The sequence below is a fragment of the Theobroma umbraticum genome, unplaced genomic scaffold (genome assembly GCF_002168275.2).
Source record: "Theobroma umbraticum cultivar Fairchild unplaced genomic scaffold, ASM216827v3 scaffold_50.0, whole genome shotgun sequence".
NCBI lineage: Eukaryota > Viridiplantae > Streptophyta > Magnoliopsida > Malvales > Malvaceae > Theobroma > Theobroma umbraticum.
Genome location: NW_018397261.1, coordinates 8505471 through 8528541, shown reverse-complemented (window position 1 = coordinate 8528541; position 23071 = coordinate 8505471). Strand labels below are relative to the sequence as shown.

Below are 23071 nucleotides of genomic sequence, written 5' to 3'. Positions count from 1 at the left end.
AAGTCCATGATTCTGTAAATATGGAAAGGAGATATCATCAAACTCATCAATAGTTTCAAAGATATAATTCGTCTAATCGGCCACGTAGAGCAACCTATTTAGATAAATCTTTTTATGGCGTTTTCTCAGACGATCAATTGGGTGCCTTTAATGTTGTTCGCCAAGAGTCAACATTGCTTGGAGAACCATCATGGCCACGCTCTGGTTATCCAACTTGAGTTGAGCTAATTGCAAGTCCTAGATTGCCATGTAGACTGTATAAGGATTTTATATTCTTTAAGTTTAATTTCTCAAACAAGTGTTGGGTTAAGGAATTGGGCGTTGTGTTGGTATCGATTCTATTAAATCCTCATCCACCTCATCCAAGAATCTTCTCAAGGTTATCAAACAAAGCCAACTCACATCTTCATGCATGTATACCTTTACCACATGTGAATGATCTTAAGGAATCTATATATATTGAACAGCCCTTTTCGGGAAGCCTGAGATACTTCCCAACTTACTTCATGACTTACTTCCCAGTTAAAGTGTCTTTAAGAATTCAAATAATATTTATTTTTTTCCTATTACCGTTTTAGATTTTTTTTTGAATAACTACTATTTTAGAATTAATATAAATGAATTGATCTTGTGATTCTTTCTTATTTCGTGAAGACAACCCAAAACTATATATATATATATATATATATATATATAAACTCTGGCCTTGTGAAGTTACAAAAACAAATATGGTTATGCAATAGAACTTTGTAGAGTACAATATTTCCAATCAATAAAACATACTTACCTTAATAACAAATGCTCCAAGGAATAGGCATTTTTCTATATATACTCCATCACTTGAAGATGTGGGAGCTTATTTAGCATTATATCGGCTACTCACTCTTGTTGACAGCTGTAGAGGGTTCTCTTTATTATGGATTGAACTTCTTAATATGGATTCATTTTTTTCAATTGCTTTTCGTGATTAAGATGATTAGTTCAGGTGCTGATAGACAATAGTGGATTTTGAATTTTTTAAATAGTATCATAATTAAAATAATAATAATAATAATAATTTAAATAAATTTTTTCTTAATTTAAGATTTATCGAAAGAATACTTATATTAAATTCAATACAATTTTACTTAGAAGATTATTGAGTACTCTCATTAATAGAATTATATTGTTGTTGTTTAGTATTTGAGTCTTGTGAGATAATTTATTATATTTTAAAATATATTAGAGTTAGACAATTAATAGGATTGATCTTTTATATATATATATATATATATACACCTCATAATCTACATAAGTTAGGTTTTTTTTTTATTTTTTGTCACATATATAATTATATAATACAAGATTTTGATAGATTAAAATTTTCTCATTTTGTTCTTCTTCTGGAAAAGATGTTGGCTGTGCAAAAAAAAAAATGAAGGTATAGAAGAAATTAATTAGTCTAATTATTAGATGCACAATCAAAAAACTTTATTGGTTGGATCGAATATAAAATAATAAATAATATTTTAATTAATATTAATTAATCTATCGTTACTTATAAAACTTATTTGATTATAAATAAAATAAAAAATAATTATAATATAATTTTTGTGACAAAAAGAATAATACACGACGTCAAGAATCTAGCTATATTAGCTATAATAATTTTTTTTATTTTAATGTGAATAAAAAATCATTTTTTTAATAAAATGATTAAAGTGGTCATCGATAAATCATAAAATAGTTTCAACAATTTCAAAATTTTTCATTGTGATTGGTTAATCATTATACTTGAAACAAAATTCAATAAAAAATCTATTCAATTTTTAATTTGAGCATTTAAAAATTTCTAATTTATATTGAAAATTTAAAATTTTTTACTTTTTCTAATTTGATTATTACAAGGATGTAATTAAAATAGTGTGAAATAAGAAGGGTATAAATTCTAAACGCTACATCTTAAAACGCCACCGTCCTAAAACCCTAACACAAAAAACCAACGCCACCCCCTTCCATTCTCATCGAGAATCCAGACGCCTCATCCCAAATCTCGAACGACGCAGATCGAGAATAAGCATGGCGGCGGAGGTAATGCTAGTGAACGAGATAGAGTCGACGGCGGCTCGACTGGGTATCGACTTGGATAACTTCGATTACAGTTCCGTCAAACTTCCTCCCGGAGAATACTGTGGCATCGTCAGGTATTAAAACCTATTATCTTTCTAAATATTTTTTTAGACTTAATTTTTCTTTGTAATTATATAATTTTCGGTTTTGAACAGTGACGACGAGGATGTTTACCATGATGATCAACTGGAGTTTGATTCCGGGTTTGGAAACATTATAGTCGTCGATAATCTCCCGGTTGTTCCTCGTGAGAAGTTTGAGAAACTCGAGGGTGTGATTCGAAAAATTTATAGTCAGATTGGTGTGATTAAGGAGGATGGTCTTTGGATGCCCGTTGATCCTGAGACTAAGAAAACCCTGGGTTATTGTTTCATAGAGTATAATACTCCTCAGGTTCGATGTTTATTGCTTTTGAATTTTGAGAATTTTGGTCTTATGGCTTGGGTTTCTCAAAATCTGAATTGGTTTCTTTGATTGGTTGTGGATGCAGGAAGCTGAGCTTGCTAAGGAAAAGACAAATGGGTACAAGTTGGATAGAGCACATATTTTTGCTGTTAATATGTTTGATGATTTTGATAAGTACATGAGAGTTCCGGATGAATGGGCTCCTCCTGAGATTAAACCCTATACACCAGGGGTAATATTACTGTGTCGTTTTTCTCTACATTGTTTTGTTAGTGAATGCATTTGGTTTCTGTTGTAAAAATTGTTTGATTAGTATTGTTCTCATATATGCTTTGTGTTGATTCAATCTCTGATACTAAGCTGCTTATAATGCGTTTCCATGAACAGTTATGGGGTTTGTATAAATGGGTGTAAATAAGCATGTAGAATTATATAAGCATTTAGAATATGTAAAGGATGGCTATGATTTGACTGAAGTCAGGATTGGTGCTGAATATTTGTATGTTTCTGTAAAACAGTATACTGGCATTAAAATTTTAGATAAGTTAATTGTAGCTTCTTCTTTAAGAGGTATTGTGTAAAATTTATTCTATTAGAAGTGTGTTTCTTCTTGTTCTCCTTCTTTTCTCTGCTTGATATTTTGATTTCTAGATTCTAACAGTTTTCCATGTACTATAGAAGCATCCTATATAACAGATAATCTCAAGTATTGTTCTTTTTACTATACACAAACCTGAGTTCTCTCTTTCATTCCTAGTGTTGGATATTTATATGCATTTATTACTTTGATGTGCAGGAAAATCTTCAAAAGTGGCTTACCGATGAGAAGGCACGAGATCAATTTGTAATTCGTTCTGGCACTGATACTGAGGTTCTATGGAATGATGCAAGGCAGTCTAAAACTGAGCTTGTTTACAAGCGTACTGTAAGTAGCTTGTCCCTGTAGAACACGTTATGACTTATTGTGGCTTGCAGTTTGTGAACCTTCTCTCTCTCTCTCTCTCTTTTTGCGTGTGTTTTGCATGGTGCACAGAGATCCATGTCCAGGTGTTTTAAAAGAGAGTAATATTGGTTGATTTAGTTTAAGTCATTGCTGTGTTTTGTGAGTGATCCGGTTATCATTTTCATTATTGGATTGTTGATGCATTGTGATGGATTTTACGTGTTTTTGTTTACAGTACTGGACCGAAAGTTTTGTGCAGTGGTCTCCCCTTGGGACATACTTGGCAACAGTTCACAGGCAAGGAGCAGCTGTTTGGGGAGGTGCTAATACATTTAATCGCCTAATGCGTTATGCCCATCCTCAGGTTAGAATAGGCTTTAAATTAACACATTCTTTAACTTTGCATTTCATCATCTTTAACCTTCAATGATACCGATGCAGGTTAAGCTTATTGATTTCTCCCCTGGTGAGAAATATTTGGTGACGTACAGCAGCCATGAACCAAGCAATCCACGTGATGCAAATGTAAGGTTTTCAAACCAATCCTTGTTACTTGATTTTATTCTATTATCATCCAATGTCATTTCTGATATAAATTTAATTTATGTAGAGGGTTGTGATAAACATTTTTGATGTGAGAACGGGGAAAGTGATGAGAGATTTTAAGGGAAGTGCAGATGAATTTGCAATTGGAGGAACTGGTGGTGTTGCAGGAGTTTCTTGGCCTGTTTTCAGGTGATTCTTCTGATCAACCTTTGTGAATCATTTGGTTTATATTTTCCTTAATTCATCTCATTTTGGTCAGCATCCCTGTTATTCTGATGAACTAGAATTGTTATTTTTCAGATGGGGTGGTGGAAAAGAGGATAAGTACTTTGCCAAACTTGGGAAGAACATGATATCTGTTTATGAAACAGAGACATTTAGCCTTATTGACAAAAAATCTTTGAAGGTTGAAAATATTGTGGACTTCAGTTGGTCACCAACAGATCCAATTATTGCACTTTTTGTTCCTGAACTTGGAGGTGGGAACCAACCTGCTAGGGTGAGCATCTGTGTTCTTTTTGAGAGGCTCCATTATCTTATGAGATTAGATTTCAACTAATATGCCACATTTCTCAGGTGAGTCTAGTTCAAATCCCCAGTAAAGAGGAGTTGAGGCAAAAGAATCTTTTCAGCGTTAGTGATTGTAAGATGTACTGGCAAAGCAATGGCGATTATCTTGCTGTCAAGGCTGATCGCTATACGAAAACTAAGAAAAGCACATATACAGGCTTTGAGCTCTTCCGCATCAAAGAAAGGGACATACCAATTGAGGTTTTGGAGCTTGATAATAAAAATGACAAGATAATTGCCTTTGCTTGGGAGCCTAAGGGTCACAGGTTTGCTGTTATACATGGGGATAATCCAAGGCCTGATGTTAGCTTTTACTCAATGCGAACTGCTCACAACACAGGCCGAGTTTCAAAGCTAACCACTCTAAAGGGCAAGCAGGCAAATGCCTTATTCTGGTCACCTGGTGGTCGTTTCATTGTACTTGCTGGATTGAAGGGTTTCAATGGTCAGTTGGAATTCTTCAATGTTGATGAGCTTGAAACCATGGCGACTGCTGAACATTTTATGGCAACAGATATTGAATGGGATCCCACTGGAAGGTAAGCTAAAGATAATTTGATATCATCTATATTTGTGCTCGTTGGTTTTGTGTTTAATTGAACCTAGGTGCTCTACTATAAAAGAAATGAAAATTGCTTTCCTTTTAATAAAAGGGGTATTTTGGTTAAATTTATATTCTGATAAGTGCTCTCTCTGTATACATAAGGTATGTTGCAACTTCAGTGACTTCAGTTCATGAAATGGAGAATGGTTTCAACATATGGTCCTTTAATGGCAAGCTACTTTATCGGATACTGAAGGATCATTTCTTCCAGGTAAATAAACTATCCTTCCTAATATCAGCATAAATGATAGATAAATTTCATTGCTGATGACTTTTGTTTTTTGGGACTTGAGTGCTATGTATCATTTTCCTGGAGTTAGGTTTATTTATTTCAACTTCTTGGTGCCTTAGCCAGTTCATGATCTCATCGATTGCTGGATTTCTGTTTGTCTTTTTGTATTGCAGTTCTTATGGCGGCCAAGGCCACCATCCTTCCTGACTCCTGAGAAGGAGGAAGAGATTGCAAGGAACTTGAAAAAGTACAGTAAGAAGTACGAGGCGGAGGACCAGGACGTATCGATGTTATTGAGCGAGCAAGATCGTGAGAAGAGAAGGATGTTGAAGGAGGAATGGGACAAGTGGGTTAGCGAATGGAGGCAGGCACGTGAGGAGGAAAAATTGGAGAGACAGAAGTTGAGGGATGGAGAAGCTAGTGATGAGGAAGAGGAATACGAGGCCAAGGAAGTTGAAGTAGAGGAAGTGTTGGATGTGTCGGAAGAGGTCCTATCCTATGAAGATTGAAAGCTGAACCAGCACCAACAGGGCTCTCAGGATGTGTTGGAAGAGGTCCTATCCTATCATGAAGAGTTAATGCTGAAGCAGCAACAACGGGGCTAACGAACCAGAACTTGATTTTCCGCATCTTTGTTTTATGTTTGCCGGTAATCCTGTAGGAATGAAACAAATTTTTTTTTTCGTCCTTCTCTTTGGTCCCAAGCTATATGCTTTTGTTTAAATATTAATTTTTCTTTTAGAATTTTGATCATGACCTGCTTAATTTATAAATGATTTTTGAGGTGTCATGCGATGATTGAAAGCTGTTTCATCAATAGAAAAACTCTGTAAAATTCCACTCAATTAAGGGACAAACACAGAGGAAAAAACGAGAGTTTATTCATGGGCCAAGCCTTACCAAACTATTGTAATATCAATGTGTTTTATTTAGGATCGTGACAGAATCAGAATCGGTTGTGATAATTTATAAAGAATTTATCTGTTTTGATTCATTAAAGTGTAGTATTATTTGTTTTACCTTTTTATCCCACAAACGCGTCTTGAAGTTAAAATGTGTAAACGGCTAGATGGCCAGGCATGCACTGCTGAAAGGGGTTGAAAATTTTTGAAAGTCAACAGTTCCGCCGTTTGGCTTGCGCCCCGATTTAAAATTTTAAGTAAATTCCAACACTTCACTGGAAAATCTGCAAACAAGCCATGTCCACCGTTACTGAATCCCAGTCACTCGAAGCAGAAACCAAAATTGAAACGGAATGGGAATCGGAAAGCGAACCCGAGCCCCCGAAAGAGCCATGTGTCCGAAACTGGCTAGACCTCCCGCGGGATGTGACGGCGTCGATCCTGTTGAGACTGGGAGCTATAGAGATCATCGAGAGCGCTCAAAAAGTATGCACTCAGTGGCGCAACATCTGCAGAGATCCCTCCCTTTGGCGGTCCATCGACATGAGGAATGCTGGTGACTTACATGACATGCCCTATAATCTCGAGAGAATGTGCAGGCATGCTATAGATCGCAGCTGTGGTGGTTTGGTCGATATCAATGTTGAGTATTTTGGTACGGATGACCTTCTGGCTTACATCACCCAGAGGTAATGTACTAATATTACCCTCAAATCGTTGGTCAATGGTCAATTTTGAATGTTTTAGTGTGTTTAATTAGCTGGGTTTGGTTAATAAGTCATGGGTTTAGGTTTTTTTCTCTCTTTTTTTACGTTTCTTAAATGAAAATTCATGCTTACTGTTCTTAAACTAATGGTATTTTTAAACTGCATGAACTTTTGGTAAACAAAGTGCAATGTGCAATTGACTAAACCAGTGAGCCATTCGTGGCTGTTCATTAGGTTTATAACATGTACTTTGAGGGTCTGGTCATTTCACAACTCAATGTGGATATATTCTCCTCTTTGCCATCCCTACCGCCAATCTGAAAGATCCGCAGATGACCTAATCATGAATTTTGGATCTCACTGAAAAGAATGCCATTCAGAAATGCTCATGAGCTCATTTCTTAGCTTGTCATCTATCTCCGATTCCATGGCACTTTGACATAAAAGCCTGATGTTGTCACAAAAGCTATGAACATCCAAATATACTCGTCTGTAGTTGGATGTTCATAGCCTTTGTGACAACATCTGGCTTTTATTTATGTCCGAATGCGATGGAATTGGAGATAGATAACAAGTCAGTAATGAGTTCATGAGGAATGGCATTCTTTTTCTGTAGTGACATGCAGAAACCATGATTGGGCCATCTCCGAATCCTTCAGATTGCCGGTAGGGATGGCAAAGACAATGTTAGGTCAGACTATCAAAAGGACATGGTGGCTCATTAGTTATTGGAGGAGAGCGGCCTTTATTTGTCATTGCTTTCTGTATGAGATTTCTGTGCTGGTTTTGTCAAGGCTCCGGCCATTTGCTCCGTAATATGCCAGAAAGTGTCTACATTCTTTTTTTTTTGTTCCTTTTTCATATGTTTCGTTGCAGAGTAACAAGAAAAAATTTTTACCCTTTGGTTCCTTCAATTGACACGACGCCATTTATATTAGAAATGTTTGTAATACACTATCACTTACTTTATTGTACTAGCGGAAAGGCTATTTGCTAATTTGACTGCTGATATGGCAACCGAGTTTTGTGTTGATGGTTTTCACAGAACAACTCATCTCAGACGCCTCCGACTGGTGCAATGCTGGGGTATTTCGGATGAGGGATTGAGTAAAGCAGCTTCAAAATTTCCATTGATGGAAGAGCTTGAAATTTATTCTGGTAATACTGGTAAAGATGCTATTGAAGCTATTGGGCGTTGTAGCCCTCTTCTGAAAACATTCAAATACAATCAAGTGGCTATCAGAGACTCATATTTTAAGGATGACGAGGAGGCACTAGCTATTGCGCAAAACATGCCTGGACTACGCCACCTCCAGATCCTTGGAAACAAGTTGACTAATCATGGTTTGCAGGCCATTCTTGATGGGTGCCCTTACCTTGAATCCCTTGACCTGCGCAGATGTTACTTTGTTAATCTGGAAAGGGATTTGGGGAAGAGATGTGCTGAACAGATTAAAAATTTCAGACACCCCAGTGATTCAACTCATGACTATGAATTCACTGTAAGTAGTGATTCTGGATTTTCTGATGATGACTACCTTTCTTCTGACTTCAGTAATGATGGTGTTTATGATTATGATTATGATCTATGGCTTAATTGGGGAGATTGGTAGCCAGGGGTGACTGATGAAGTTAAGGAGTTTTGGATGTCTGAGAGGAGGTTCTTCTTGATTTTGGACGGGCTTGAAGCTAAGCAAATGATATTTTGTGAAACTCAGACCCTTCTGTTGAAATTACAGAGCGCTCAACTATAGCAGTCTTTGTCCAGCTATGTAGAAGGAGCTAATTTCGGATGCCTATATCTTTTTCTTTTTGAAGTATATATTTCTAGGAGAATTTTATTTGTCTGAGTTTATCATAGCACTTTGATTGATACCATGTTATGGTTTTTAAGGTTTAACTTTAACTGAGACCTAAAGATTAGGTACAAAACCTTAAAAGTATTCCTGAATTACTTTTTTATTATGTTTAATTAAATGTTTATATTTTTATTTCAATTGAATATTATTTATTATTTTATATATATGTGACATTAATCAATATGTCATCCATTACTACATATCAAATTATAAAATAATAAAAAATATTTTTATTAATAATATTTAATAAATATAATTAAAAATAATAATTTTTTTAATAATTAAATTTTTTTAGATATTAATTTTAATGTTTAGATTTATGAAGGTGAAAATTGAAATCAGTCGATAATTTGATTTTGATTTATAATTCAAATGATAAAATCGGTTATTAATAATATATTTTAGATTTATAATTAAAATATATTAATATATAATAATAAATATAAATGATATTTATATTAATTATATAAACAGAGGAAGTATAACTTTTCACCTTTTCAACTCTCCAATATTTTTTTCTTTCTTAAAAATCTACCAACGCTCATTCCTTTCTCATTTTTCAGTCCTTCCGACAAAATCTCCTATTCTACGCGAGAAAACAGAAAAGAAAGAAAAACAGGCCATGACCACCGCCGAAGCTGAAACTCGTAATTGGCTGGAGCTGCCCTTGGACGTGACGGCCTCGATTCTCTCTCGGCTGGGTGCAATTGAGATCCTGAAGGGCGCCCAAAACGTCTGCTCTCAATGGCGAAAGATCTGCAAAGACCCATTGATGTGGAGATCCATCGATATGCACAATTTGGGTGATATTGCGGAGATGGACTGTATCCTCGAAATAATGTGCGCCCACGCTGTCGATCGCAGCTGTGGCCACTTGCTTGATATCAATATCGAATGTTTTGGTACCGATAAGCTTCTACTTCATATCGCTGAGAGGTACAATTTTCATCTTTTTTTTTCAATTTTATAATCTCTGGTTGTTCTTCGAGTTCTGCTGCTTATCATTTGTCAATTTTCAATTTTTTTAATGTTGATGGAGCGTTTTTAATTTTGCTAGGTTTAGGTTTGGTCAATTAAGAGTCAATTTGTGCACATTTCATGGAATTAGGGTTTCTTGCTTTAACATTTGAGGATTTTGATTGCCTTTGGTTCTTTAATGTCTTGTTGGACTTTTTTCTTAATATTTTTATAACAAAAATAGTGAATTACGACTAAATAAAAGGTCCCTTTTTTTTTATTTTCAATGAGACATATTAGGCTTTTAAATTCTTACTGCAGGGCAGGTCATATTTGGTCCAAATTTTCAGGGGAAAGAGTTAAGCCGATGCATATAGATATTTCGAGTTTCAACAGTTTCTAATTTGAATATCAATGTGGTATGATTATCTAAGACAACGATTGATTAAAGATTAGTGACATAAATGTAACTTTCCCGGTTTGTTTTTGGTTTTCCTTTTCATTCTCATGGTGCTAGGCGAATAGAGGAAGGATATGCATGGTTTACTATCGGTTGGAGAATATAATCCTTCATCAAGCAAGCAACAGTTTGGCTTATTTTGAATCACTGCTTTCTGGTGTTTGTATGATTTTTTTTTCCTTATTGAAGTTTTGTTGGTTGATTCACTTGGAGACTATGGAAGTGGTAGTCTTGTTGAGATTCAATTTGTTTGTTTGTAGCCTGATGTTTTGCTTGTTCACTTCATCTTGTGATTAATTACCCAAATATAATTTCAAAATGATGTTTCAGCATGAGCATCCAATAGAATGATGGTTATTTGTTTGCATTTATAGGTTCAAACATTACTTATTTACACTATATTACGGTACTAAATTATTCATTTATGTGCTACTGCTGGCTCTAGTTGCCCATTTTTTATTCTTCCAGTGATGCTTGTCACAGGTCTAGTCATCTTAAACGTCTTCGACTTGTATGGTGCTGTAACATTTCAGATGAAGGATTAAGCGAAGCTGCTTCGAAACTTCCATTTTTAGAAGAGCTTGAAATTTCATACTGCACCATTTCAAAAGATGCTCTGGCAACTGTTGGGCGCTGTTGCCCTCGTCTGAAATCCTTAAAATTCAATAATCAGGGATACAGACGCTTCCGCTTGGAGTCTGATGATGAGGCAGTAGCTATTGCACAAACTATGCCTGAATTACACCACCTCCAACTTTTTGGGAACCAGCTGACAGATGATGGCTTGCAGGCCATTCTAAATGGCTGTCCACACCTTGAATCTCTTGACTTGCGCCAGTGTTTCAATGTTAGTCTGGTCGGGAACTTGGAGAAAAGATGTGTTGAACGCATGAAAAATTTGCGATGGCCTTATGATTCGACTCATGATTATGAGTTTGATGCGGAAGTTCATGATACTGGGTCATCAGATGAAGATTACCCATCTGGAATTTCTGACATTGACTTAATGTCCGATGATTATGATGATTATTTTGAATTCTCAGGGGCCAGTGACTTCTCAGATTATGATGACGAGTACTTGTTTTTTGGCTAATGGTTTGTCCATGAAGTAGAGACTATTCCAGGCATGGAAACCAGGTTTCATTAGTGGACTGCCTTATCCCTAATAATTTTGGGCATTTTTCTGTTACTTTGTTTCTTATGCAACTTTTGTGGTTTTATCTTTTTTTCGTTAAAAAAGAATCTTTTGTAATTAAAGGGGTGGTTATAGCTTGTACTTTTCTCTTGTTTTTGGCGTCACTGAGCATTTAAGTAAACATCCTGAAAAGTCAGTTTTAAGCAAAGTGCATCGCTGTTCATGTTTCCTGGTTCTTTGTCTAATGAAAGCCAGTGTTGTGTTGCTGTAGTGATGATTATATTTGTGTGTTGTAGGTGACTAGGATGAAGATAAAAATCAAGCTGCGAATTCAGTGATGTTATTGCAGGCTCATAAGGTTGCTCCTGATCGTCAAATATTTCTCCTTTTGCACATGGAAGGCTGACATCTATCGATATGTCTGTTATTGACAGTTTGAGAGGTTTCATACATTCGTGATTCCTCTAGAAAAACAGCAGTTAATCTTTGCCAGGGACCTTTGTTGTACCTCTTGTTCGGTATACTCTTCTATCTATACAAATAGAAGTTATTATTATCTTTTGGAATCATGTGGCGAATCGAAGTTTATCAAGTTGTTTTTAGTTGCTTTATATCCCGGGTCTTGGGAACCATGTCTTTGGTGAATCTGGGAAGGGATGGAGTGCCTCTACGTTGCAAGGCAAAAGTTGTTAATTTTCTGTTTGCTAGTTTCGTAGTTAGGGTGAGAAAGAGACATGACTTTGCGTGCGTGCGTGCGTGTGTGCGTGTGTGTGTGTGTGTGTGTGTGTGAAAACAACCCATTCTGGATCGTGAATGAAAGTGCATATTCTCACATCGGGGTCAAGAAACATTAATTTTAAGGATTGTAAGGGCCTTGTCACCGAACCCTTAGGCTTGTTAGCCTGGCCCTTTATTTCTCATGGGTTGGGTGCTTGACCTTTTGGTCTTGGCGGCTGCCCACTCTTCGGTTCAAAGCCTGTCGTCTCGTCTCAGCCACCTCCAATGAGGGCTTGGACTCAGCTCGTGAATAATGGTTAAAAAAACAAGTATCTATGTTGCTAACTAAATACAGGTCAAATATACAATTACCTATTTTCAGCTTTTCATGCAAAATACACGTTTAAGGTAAAAACAAAGGGTAAATTGCCCCTACTTCTTTAGAATTTCATCTTAATTTATTTCGGGTCAATTTGCTTTTAAAATAGACATCTCTTCTCAAAATAATATTCAAGTAACAAACGTCTAAAAATTCTTATTCGTATTTTACTCCCATTCGATCATAAAATATTTTATTTTTAAATGAATCAAGCAATATAAGATATTCATTTTAAGTACTACTCGATTTTACCCTATAAAATATAAAATTTTTAATGTACAGTCTTATAACTTTTTTCCGTCCACGTACAATTTCTTGCGAGAAACATTCGATAGAATTGAAATGGTACAGAAAAAATTAACATGTCCTCTAATAAATAAAGAAATGATCCAAATTTTTTGTCCGAAAAAAAGAAAAGCTTATAATTACTTGGCATTAATAGTTTACACATTTCTTCATTACTTTTTTATTAAATACTACGAGAAAGTTGAGCAGTAGTTTGCTGATCTGAATTAAGATAATCATATTAGCAAGAGAGAGAAAGACAATGACTACGTAAAAAGGCCCAGCTGACAGGCCGTAAGCAGCAAGTGGCAGGGCTAGGGGAAGTTTTGCAATCCTCATCTATGCCATTGATGTGAAAAATGACTGTTCCAAAATTCTGCAGCCATAGGCCACGTAAGACTAGGCTTACCTTTCCCCTATAGACTTACTAGGCACAAGTTACGTTGCATGCTCAACTCACACGATCACATTTCTTTCTTCTTTTCTTCACCTTTTTTTAATTTTAAGCTAATTTTGGGATTTCAGAGAGAGAGAGAGAGTTGCGTGCGACGCCGTTTCTGTCAGGGAGCTGAGGAACCAATAGGGAGGAGACTAGCGGTTTCAAACTGACACAACAAAGCATCAACGGACAAGAAAAAGAGAGGAAAAGACGGTAAATGGTGTGTGATATGCCCAATCTATCAACCTGACGCACTCCTAGCATCACCTTCCATTGACTTGACTATCCATCCGACACTCTCCCATCCGTTGCCATGATGCCACGTTTGTCCTTCTGATTCCTTCACCCATTTTTGGGCCTTTCTGCCATCTGTTATTCAAGTATTTATCATTAATATTGTTTGTCATTTTACGTGATATTATACTCACAAATTAAGTTATCATTTATAATAAATGAAAACGTCATATATTAATATAATTATGTAATAATTTTATTTTTTATGATAATATTATGTTAATATAAAATAATATTTTAATTAATAATATTTAATTAATGGGAAAGAAGTAACGAGGGCATACAATTAGTCAGTGCTATGTTAATATAATATTAGATGTTAGCATTGAAGAATGTAGCCTTTGAAACCTTGTAACTATTACCAACAGTTTGACTAATACCATTATGCTAATTTTTTTATCAATAAATAATTTGGTAGAGTATTCAATCCGTATAACTTCTTTCTTGATCGAAGAGTTGGTGTTTGAACTTAGGTGATGAGATACATAGCTGGCATTTTTTAAGTTTTGCACAATCAAAACTCAAGCTGGCGCTTTCCCATTGTGGAATCAATCTTTCTCTGCCTCTTTCTCACCATCTTGCTCTCAAACCCAACAAAACTATTTTTTTGTTCTCAGATATTAAAGGACAGTTAGATAAGCATCTGCTTGAAAAGAGCTTGATTGTGTCTCTTAAAAAACAAAGTCAAAACTATTTAATTATGAGAGGAGGATCATCTTAGTTGGTCACCATCTCCAAATATCCGCCCCTAATTATCAAAGAAAGTCATCCCCAAATCTCCCTTAGCTATGTATGTTAGTATTTAACTCATTATATATCATTTCAAATTAATACTCTTTATGAAATGCTAATCTCTCTTTACTTTCTATAATAAACTTGTTATTCGTATTTGTGTTAAATTCAAATATATTATACTTATATGTTATATATTCGAGTACAATATCTGATTAAAGGGTATTTATTACTATTCATATTTCATAATTATGATGTTTATGTCGTCGATACCAAGTGAGCAAAGACAACAATACATAAATCTCACAAATTATCAAAAATTTATAAGAAAAAAAGACCCCAACCCCACATTTCCCTCCTCCTCCTTCTTCTTCTTCTTCACTCATGCACTGTTTGTGTTTTTTCTTTTTGCTTCTCTTCTTTCACAAATCCCATCACAGCCATTGCCCCTTCTCTTTCATGTCCTTTACAATCAAAGCAACCTGAGTCCAGGAGGGGGCAATGGTCGGGTCAGCGGCCAAACCAAATTGGCAAATTACGATAATTAAACCTGAAGGAAGCGGGGCAATAAGTAGCCACGTGGAAAGCATGAGGAAGATGCCACGTGGGTGAAGGTGATAGGCTAGGACGGGGTGGGGACAGCTATTTGGTGGCATTATGTTGGGGGTCGGGGGGGGGCCTAGACAAGGGCGGAGACAACGCTTTTAAGCGAGCCGGTGGAGCTGCCTGGTTGGCAGGTGATCACATGGACAAGCCCCATGTGTTGTCAAAGCTCCCCCTGCCCCCAATTATTACTATAAACTAACAGCTTTCCCTCACAATCATATATCTCCAGCTCCTACAAATATATGTTGTTGTATTCTCTCACCAACATATTTCGTTTAGAGAGAACGATTAACTCGAATATGGTATGTTTAATTTATTTAATTAATTATGTTATCATATCAATTTATATAATCTGTTTCTGATATTATGTTTAAATGAGTTTATCTAATCATAATTGTATCATATAATATGTAAATTAGCATGTTCCTATACTTGTTTAAAGTTTTAACTTATTTAATAAATTATATCATATTTATATTTATTTATACAATTATTAATATTTTATTTAAACACAACATAATTAATGTTATATGTACATTTATTAATTATATTATATTCATATTTATTCATATAATTATTGAGACAAAGACTGGTGGTCTAATGTTTTATGTTTTGCAATGTTGGCTTTTCTAGTAATGAATTGGGTGATGAAAGTGTGAATGGGCGTTTGTATTCTAGTTGTAAACACCTTTTGGGTGATATAGGTGAGGAGCTTTGGAAATAAGTTACATTGGAATTTCCAAAACTTATATTTAATTTTGATATATTAATGAAGTTGCTGATTTAACTAAAACATATACAACACAGTCATGATACGATAACATGAATTGTTAAGTTTAGTAAAAATGGATGAAAGTGAAATAATTGATTAACCTAAAATTAAATCAGTAATAATATAAAAATATCTTTAAGATAAAAAATATTTGGAAAAAAATGAAAAAAAAAAAGAAATAGTAGGAGATGTGACAAGAACGGCATAAAGAGCTCGTGGGAACAGAATGTTTGTGATCCCTTCTTTTCTTACAACCTCGGCATATGCAAAAACTCACTTTACCTTTACACGCCTTTTGGCTCGTGAGCTTCGTTTTCAACTAAAATTATTATTATCCAATGATTTATATTCATTCTTAATTAAAAAATAAATTGATAAATCGGGAATGACTCAGGATAAAATCTCAACCGTTTGATGATGGTTGAGGGCAAATCGTCCTACATGGGTTGGTCCCACTGGATTCCTTACTTGCCACATGATGCTTATCCCGCTCTGTCTACGCGGCGCATACTTTGTGGGTCCCTTTTCCCTGAAATATTATTGTGGGTCCCATCTATGTGCGGTATCTGTTTCATAAAAAATTAATCTATTACTTGCCACATGATGCTTACTCTTTTTATAAGTCATCTTCAAAAAATTTAATCTATTATAATTTTATTTTTTATATAATATTTATATTTTTTAATTAATTTCATATGGATTGATCAGGAATTACAAAGTAAAAAATAATTTATTATTCATTTTTAAATATATTTTGATAATTTTGTTAAAAAATTTAACAGTGTAAGCTACTATGAAAATAAAACTTATTTAAAAAATTTAAATTGAAAAAAAATAAAGTATCATGTAAAAAAATTAAAATTAAAAAAAATAAGTGAAGTTTACTTAACCTTTAAAACACCCTACATATACTCATTGCATTAAAAATCATCAAATTATCTAACAATTTATATATATATATATATATCACTTTGAAGATATCTGATAAAATTAAATCGAGAAATAAAAAAATTATTCAAATTATAATAAATTTATACCTTAAAACTAAATGAAGCATGAAGAACTCAGCTTGTTCCCAAAAGCCAAAAACAGATAAATATAGCTATTTTTTTTGTCAAAAGGTACTGAATTTTGGGAAGATGAACAAGTCAGTTTATGCCAGCAATCAACCTAATCCACTGGTAAACTATAAAACAGAGGAAGAAAGAAGAAGAGGAAAAGCACGGGGTGGCAGAAATCCAAAATGATTCACCAAACCCTCCTTGTAATTTGCGAAATCATTAAATTAATTAAAACCCTTTATAAATTAACATTGTAAACCTGTCCTTATCATCCCAAATTCTTCCCAACTTTCTTTCCATGGAAGTCTTGATTAGGTTGTGGGATTATCTTAATCATTTTTGTACTTAAAGTCTCATTCTGTCCTTGGGTCTCTAGTAAAAGATTGGTTCAATTATTACCTTGCTTCAACACATTTCAATGATATTACCTTTTTTGGCTTTGAATTTTCACAACTTTAGGCTTTGGTAACTAAGCTTGTTTTTCTTCACTTTTTAACACGAGATTCACATGAAAGGGAAGGCGTGCATCCGAAAATAGTTGAATATATATGGATTGGAAGCCACTTCCAATAAAAAAGAAAAGAAGACAAAGGGCAGAGCTATAAATATAGAGAATGATAATGAGTATTATGTAAATATCATATATTTATGGGTCCGTTTAAGTAATTATAAACCGATTGAGGTAGGATTAACGTTTTTTTTTTTAAATTTAGGAAAGAGGATTCGAATTTTATTTTTTAAATAAAAAAAATAATATATAAACTAATAAATTAAATATTCGAAAATAGAGTTAAGAGTTAAATGCAAATAGTGTTCATTATTCGATCTTGATTATAGATAATAATTTTTTAATTATTAAAATACGAATTAGATCAAGTTTCATCCCGTTTTCAACTAAAGAAACAAATAAATATATTTTAATCGAATTTGAACACGGATGTCTCGAAATTAAGAAATACCCTATGTGTTATCATTGGTATATAAATAAATGAGTCATAACGACTCACTCATGGCGCACAATAATAACCTAGGTAGCTTGCTTAGGCTAGCTAGTCTTCATTCATTGATGGTTGTTTTATTTTTGAAATTATTACAATTTTAAAGTAGAAAATACTCGTAAGATCATTGAATTTTAAATAAGGGGGCCACAACATCTTTCAACTGGGATACCTTTGTCTTGTAGTTTTGTGACACTCGGATTCCTCTTTACGCCATTTCCAAATTGTTTCTCACCTTTTTTTCAACTATTTTTGGGTTATGTTGGAGTACAAATCAAGACTGATTTTCGCAAAACATGTTAAAACATGCTCACAACGAACTTATCCTTTCATCAAGCTCCCTTTTTTTTTTTCCTTTCACAAATTGTTTCGGAATTCGTATTATTCGAATCCGATGCCTCCACGTTATTAAATATAAATAGACAAATTTTTTTAAAATTTTAATATAAAATATATGAAAAATAAAAATTTTATTTTAATCTACATTTTAAATACTATAAGTAAGAGGTAACAATTCTCAGGTCAAATTTAGATTATTTGTTATTTTTTTTGTTGGTGAAATTATTTACTTATAGAATTAAAATAATTAAAGGATACTTCGACTTTATAATAAATAAATAAAAATTCCTCATCAAACCCATTAATCCATTAATTTCTTTTTCTCCTTTTTTGGTTGAATTTTTTTTCCTATAATATATTTACGTAAATTAGGTATCATATCTGCCATACAAAGTCAACCTAAATAAAAGTTTTTTTTTAAAAAAACATCCAATAGGAAACACAGACAGCTCGAATATACACATCTGTCACCCCGCCAGTGATAAAATCTGGCAGAAGCCGACCGAACACCTGGCGCAAACGTCGCCGCTGAGGCTTTTTCTTTTTTGCTCAGAAGTAATCAAATGCTGTTGACCGTTCGTCGCCCTTCGGATGGTAATGCGACGTCGTCGTCGTCGTCGTCGATGATTGCCGCCTTAACCCCGGGATTTCGGGCGGGGTAAGCGACCTTATGAGCGCGAAATTGAGTCCTTTGAAAAAAGCGTGCGTCTTGACGTCCGCGGCCCCGCGTTTGGAACCCAACCGACTGTTGGGGTCCTTGTTCAAGAGCCCGGAGATGAGGTCTCGAGCGTGGTGCTCAGAGAGGGAAGAAGGTGAGAGGGTTGGGAAAGTGAGCGGCCTTTTCACGATGTTGCGCAGCGTAAGCTCGTTCGATGGAGCCGCAAAAGGTGTACGGCCGTAGATCATCTCGTAGATGAAGATCCCAAGGGCCCACCAGTCAACGGCGTTTCCGTGGGACCCGCCTGAGGCCACCTCGGGAGAGACGTACTCGTGGGTTCCAACGAAGGACCGTGACCGGGCGGCGACCGGCTCTGCCACGAAGAAGAGCTTGGTCGGGGTTAGCGTCTGGATCTTCTTTGACCGGAAGAGCCTGCGGAAGAGGCAGGAGAGACGAGTTGGTTGCGGACGAGTGCAGGGTTGGTTCTGCGGAGACGTAGGGTCCGGAGAGGACGATGGGGATTCAACCGCTGGGATGGCGTCCGAGCACAGTGAAAGGTCGAAATCAGAGAGCATGATGTGGCCGTCTGATCTTACTAAAACATTTTCCGGTTTTAGGTCTCTGTAGATAATCCCCAGCATGTGAAGGTACTCTAAAGCTAGCAGAACTTCAGCTGCATAGAACCTGGAAAAAAAAATAACAATTATTTAATAAATGAAATGATACAAACAGTGAAGAGAGATGCTTAACGTCTGAAAGTTCTCAGCAACGGAACAGAGCTAAAAGAATTGATGAAAAGTATCAATCACAAGGTTGCTTGCATGGCAAGGAAATAGATCCGGAAAATAACCAGAATAAGATGATTCCGTAATTCTAATAATGGAAAAAATATCAGATAAAGGAAATTTGCGGCTAAAGTCGGATCAAATTGAGTGAAAAATCTCAGCTGTCGAGGAAGAATAAGGGAAACAGAAAGCGATTCCTAAGTCCACCATTAATGAAACCTATTACTATAAACAAAATTACTATTAAAATTTGGAAAAGAAGAGAAAGAGTTAAGGTTGATTATTGAAGGAGACTTTGCAGAGTCGAAACAGACAAAGATAAGAACAAGTCAGGCTTTGTTTGCAGCACAACAGAAGAAAACAAAAACACCCAGATTCAAGCATGCAACAAAGATGAGTGTAAGATCGATGTAATGTAGAAATTCAAGAAACCTGTCAGCCATGGAAATATATATATAAAAAAAAAGAAAAGCCGGAGAGGGAGAGGGAGAAAAAATGTAGTACCTTGCAGAGCTCAAAGAGAAGCGCTTTTGAGGCTGTTTATGTCTGAGTGAGTGCAAGTCACCTCCTGAACAGTACTCCATCACTATGCAGGAGAAATGAGAAGCTTCAAACTCAGCGTACAAAGTAGGCAAGAACGGATGATCCAGCATCTTCAAGATCTTCTTTTCCATTTCGGCACGTTGCACTTTCTTCTTCATCTCCAACGCTTCCTTATCCACCACCTTCATCGCGTAATAACATTTTTCATCCGCGTTGGCCAGCCGGCAGAGGTAGACGGTCCCGATGTCACCGGAGCCGATGCGGCGGAGGAGCCTGAAATCACGGAACGTGAGGCCGGTTTTGCTGGCGAAGGTGGCGGAGCGGATAGCGGAGTAAGCGAAGTCGGAGGATCGGTGGGGTTTGAGAGACAGGTTCTCAGGGGAAGACCGAGATGTTGGGAGCTCGAAAGAGAGACGACTGAAGCTGCTACAGCTTTCACTACTCATTGAGCTTTGACTCGATGAATTCCTTGTTTCTGAACTTAACTCACTTTCTGACTTTCGTTTGTACTCGAACATCTTATGTTCCTCAACCCTGATTTGCTCACTCGTTTCCCTCTTATAAGAGAGAAAAAAGAAAAAAACAAAGACAAGATCAAGTCAAAAAGTGAGGTGGAGGAACTGGAATCAGATAACAGAAAGACGGTGGATGAAAGCAATGAACTTGGAACTTTTTTCTAGAAGGTGGCGAATCAGATACCCGTAAACGAGCCGAAGAAAAGAGTCAAAGACTAAAGGAAAAGCAAGAGAAAGAAGAACAGTGAGTTTGATGGGGTGAAGCGTGCCAGGGAGTCAAAATTTGTGTGCAAAAAGAAAAACTAAAAACCAAAAAACAAAAATAAAGAAAAACACACAGAGATGAAATGAGCATTGCATCAAATGAAGCAGGGAGGGAAGGGCATTAATGGGGTTTTCAGAAAAATGCTTTGAATGCACATTTTGAAGCAGAGCAGGCTTTCTGAGGCCTGGGACCTGAAAATTAGGGTTTCTGAGCAATAGGCAGTCCGTACCCAGACCTAGTTTCTTCTCAGAGAGAAGAAAAAAAAAACAAAAAAAGAAAAAGCAATGAAAAATGAAAGCAATCTTCGGTTTCTTGTAGTTTGGTTAGTGTAAAAGAGAGAAACTAGAAATGAGAGGGCGGTAGTTGGGTCTATTTATGCTGGCGATGTACGGAGGGTGTGATTACGGTGGAGGGAAGGGCTGTAAATCGTGGTAAATATTTTCGGGTTTTTAGTTTTAACCACGGTTAAAAAAAGGGCGCAGGCAGCTTGTTTACACGTGAGGGTGGAAAAAGGAGATTTTGCTGTGTTGCCTAGCGTGGTAGACTTTCGGCTTTTCTTGATGACGTTTGGGTTAGCGGCACGTGCGCTGTTCGTCACGTGCAGAGGTTGCGTTTTCCATTTCCTTTCTCTTTTCACCACTCGCTTCGCGAATTTTAAACCGCGTGTGGTTTCACTGTTTTGGCAGCTTCCTGGAACCTTTCCTCCCAATTGCCGAAACTGCCCCCCCCCCCCCCCCAATCAAATAATTCTCCAATTCATTCATTAACTCGTACTTTGTCAACCTTAATTCGAGCTTATCATAATCACCCTTATTAGCTTAAATTCTTACTTATAAGTTTAAAATCTATAACATTCGATCATGCCTAATTGTGTGATATTCTCATTACACTATTCTTTCACTTTTTTTAAAAAGAAAATTAACTCACTTTGATTCGAACCTATCTCAAATTTAGTATTTTTTATATAAAATCTCACATTAATGAAAATTAACTAAATGCTTATAATTCATAAAACATACTTATCAACTGGAATAAGATTTTTATTTATAAGGTCAAGATCTATCACATTTCTTACTAGTATGAATTTCATAAGATAATGATTTGGATCCAAGGATTATTAGTTCAACAATATTTTAAATTTAAAATTATATAACTTTAAAAAGCTTAAACTCTTGTTCCTAGTAATGATTAAACCCTTATCCTTAGTCTAATTAACCAAATGCTTTGTGTGCTTTGATACATAGTGTTAAAAATGTACTACTATAAAAAAATTACAATTAATTATTCTCAATAATAATTTCTTTTTTAATTCCATATTTCAAGGGTTAAAGTGACACAACCCCTTGTGTGTTTTTGTTGCAATGATCCAAAGTTAAAGGACCTTAAAAATGTACTTCAAAAGTAGGAGTGCATGATTATCTATAACAATCTCATAGTATTTCTTTTCTTATTTCCATATTTTGCGGGATAAAGTTTAAAAAATAAAATAAAAATCGGACACGATTATTTTCATTGAAATGATTAATGTTTGTGTACTTGATGTAGCAATTTTTAATCTTGAACTATGAATCGTTTTAACCTTTTTATTTCCCCGTTGTGAATAACTCATTCAATATGTTTTAAATAATTCAGTGTGGAACTAAGAAAGTAGCTCTAACCATATTGCTTCCATATATATATATATATATTTATTTATTTATATTTATTTATTTATTTATCTTTTGACTTTGAATATAGAAACGAATGAAGACTGTGAAACCTTTGAATGTTAGTTGTAGATTTAACAGTTATAGTAGTGTGTTGGTTTCAGTGAATTAAATTTCTAGTTACATTATTGAGGTAGGCATTGAAGTCTTTGTGTAAATGGTTGGACAATGATTTGGCAAGGTTTTAAATAGTACTGTATCAGAACAAGTCTTTAATATTAATAAAAAATTAATTAACATCAAATTTAATATCAATTAATATTTTATATTCACATGACATACTATCGAACAAGGCGAACAAGGCGAACAAAGGTAGCTAATATTTAGAGCAGAAGTTACGAGCCGTACCCTTCTGAAGGACATTCAGAAAATGGAAATTGCGAATGATCCACTGGAATTCAAAGCATAGTAGGGTCCCAAAAGAAGTGTTGCTACCTTATTTCGAACGAGAAGAATTTAGGAGACAAAACCTCCCCATCTTAACTGCAATTTTCAGAGAACATACTTCTGTTTTTCGTTTTGCTCAGGCAACATTTTCAACTACCTTA

The 23071-nt window shown here is 35.3% G+C and overlaps 4 protein-coding genes across 5 annotated transcripts; 3 read left to right on the top strand and 1 right to left on the bottom strand.

The window, feature by feature from the left end:
- The first annotated feature begins 1957 nt into the window (after nt 1–1957).
- Nucleotides 1958–6199, top strand: LOC110417515 (eukaryotic translation initiation factor 3 subunit B-like). The gene is made up of 11 exons (XM_021429879.2): nt 1958–2183; nt 2265–2502; nt 2600–2746; nt 3311–3439; nt 3693–3821; nt 3899–3982; nt 4068–4192; nt 4304–4502; nt 4580–5112; nt 5280–5388; nt 5583–6199. Exons 1-11 carry the CDS (start codon nt 2059–2061, stop codon nt 5916–5918), a joined length of 2154 nt encoding a protein of 717 aa, XP_021285554.1. The 5' UTR covers nt 1958–2058; the 3' UTR covers nt 5919–6199.
- Nucleotides 6200–6352: 153 nt separating this feature from the next.
- LOC149527148 (F-box protein SKIP19-like) lies at nt 6353–9006 on the top strand. Its single transcript, XM_089783810.1, has 2 exons — nt 6353–7000; nt 8064–9006. The coding sequence occupies exons 1-2, from the start codon at nt 6609–6611 to the stop codon at nt 8629–8631; spliced, it is 960 nt and encodes a 319-aa protein (XP_089639936.1). The 5' UTR covers nt 6353–6608; the 3' UTR covers nt 8632–9006.
- A 361-nt stretch (nt 9007–9367) lies between these two features.
- Nucleotides 9368–11998, top strand: LOC110417516 (F-box protein SKIP19-like). Of its 2 annotated transcripts, none has more exons than XM_089783773.1 (3): nt 9368–9813; nt 10778–11418; nt 11726–11998. In XM_089783773.1, exons 1-2 carry the CDS (start codon nt 9500–9502, stop codon nt 11385–11387), a joined length of 924 nt encoding a protein of 307 aa, XP_089639899.1. In that variant the 5' UTR covers nt 9368–9499; the 3' UTR covers nt 11388–11418; nt 11726–11998. The 2 variants fall into 2 exon arrangements, with proteins under 2 accessions (XP_089639899.1, XP_021285555.2); XM_021429880.2 differs by having other exon boundaries at nt 9369–9813; nt 10778–11431.
- Nucleotides 11999–18335: 6337 nt separating this feature from the next.
- Nucleotides 18336–21172, bottom strand: PID (Protein kinase superfamily protein). Its single transcript, XM_021431272.2, has 2 exons — nt 19999–21172; nt 18336–19393 (listed from the first exon to the last, which is right to left on the bottom strand). Exons 1-2 carry the CDS (start codon nt 20553–20555, stop codon nt 18601–18603), a joined length of 1350 nt encoding a protein of 449 aa, XP_021286947.1. The 5' UTR covers nt 20556–21172; the 3' UTR covers nt 18336–18600.
- Nucleotides 21173–23071: the final 1899 nt, after the last annotated feature.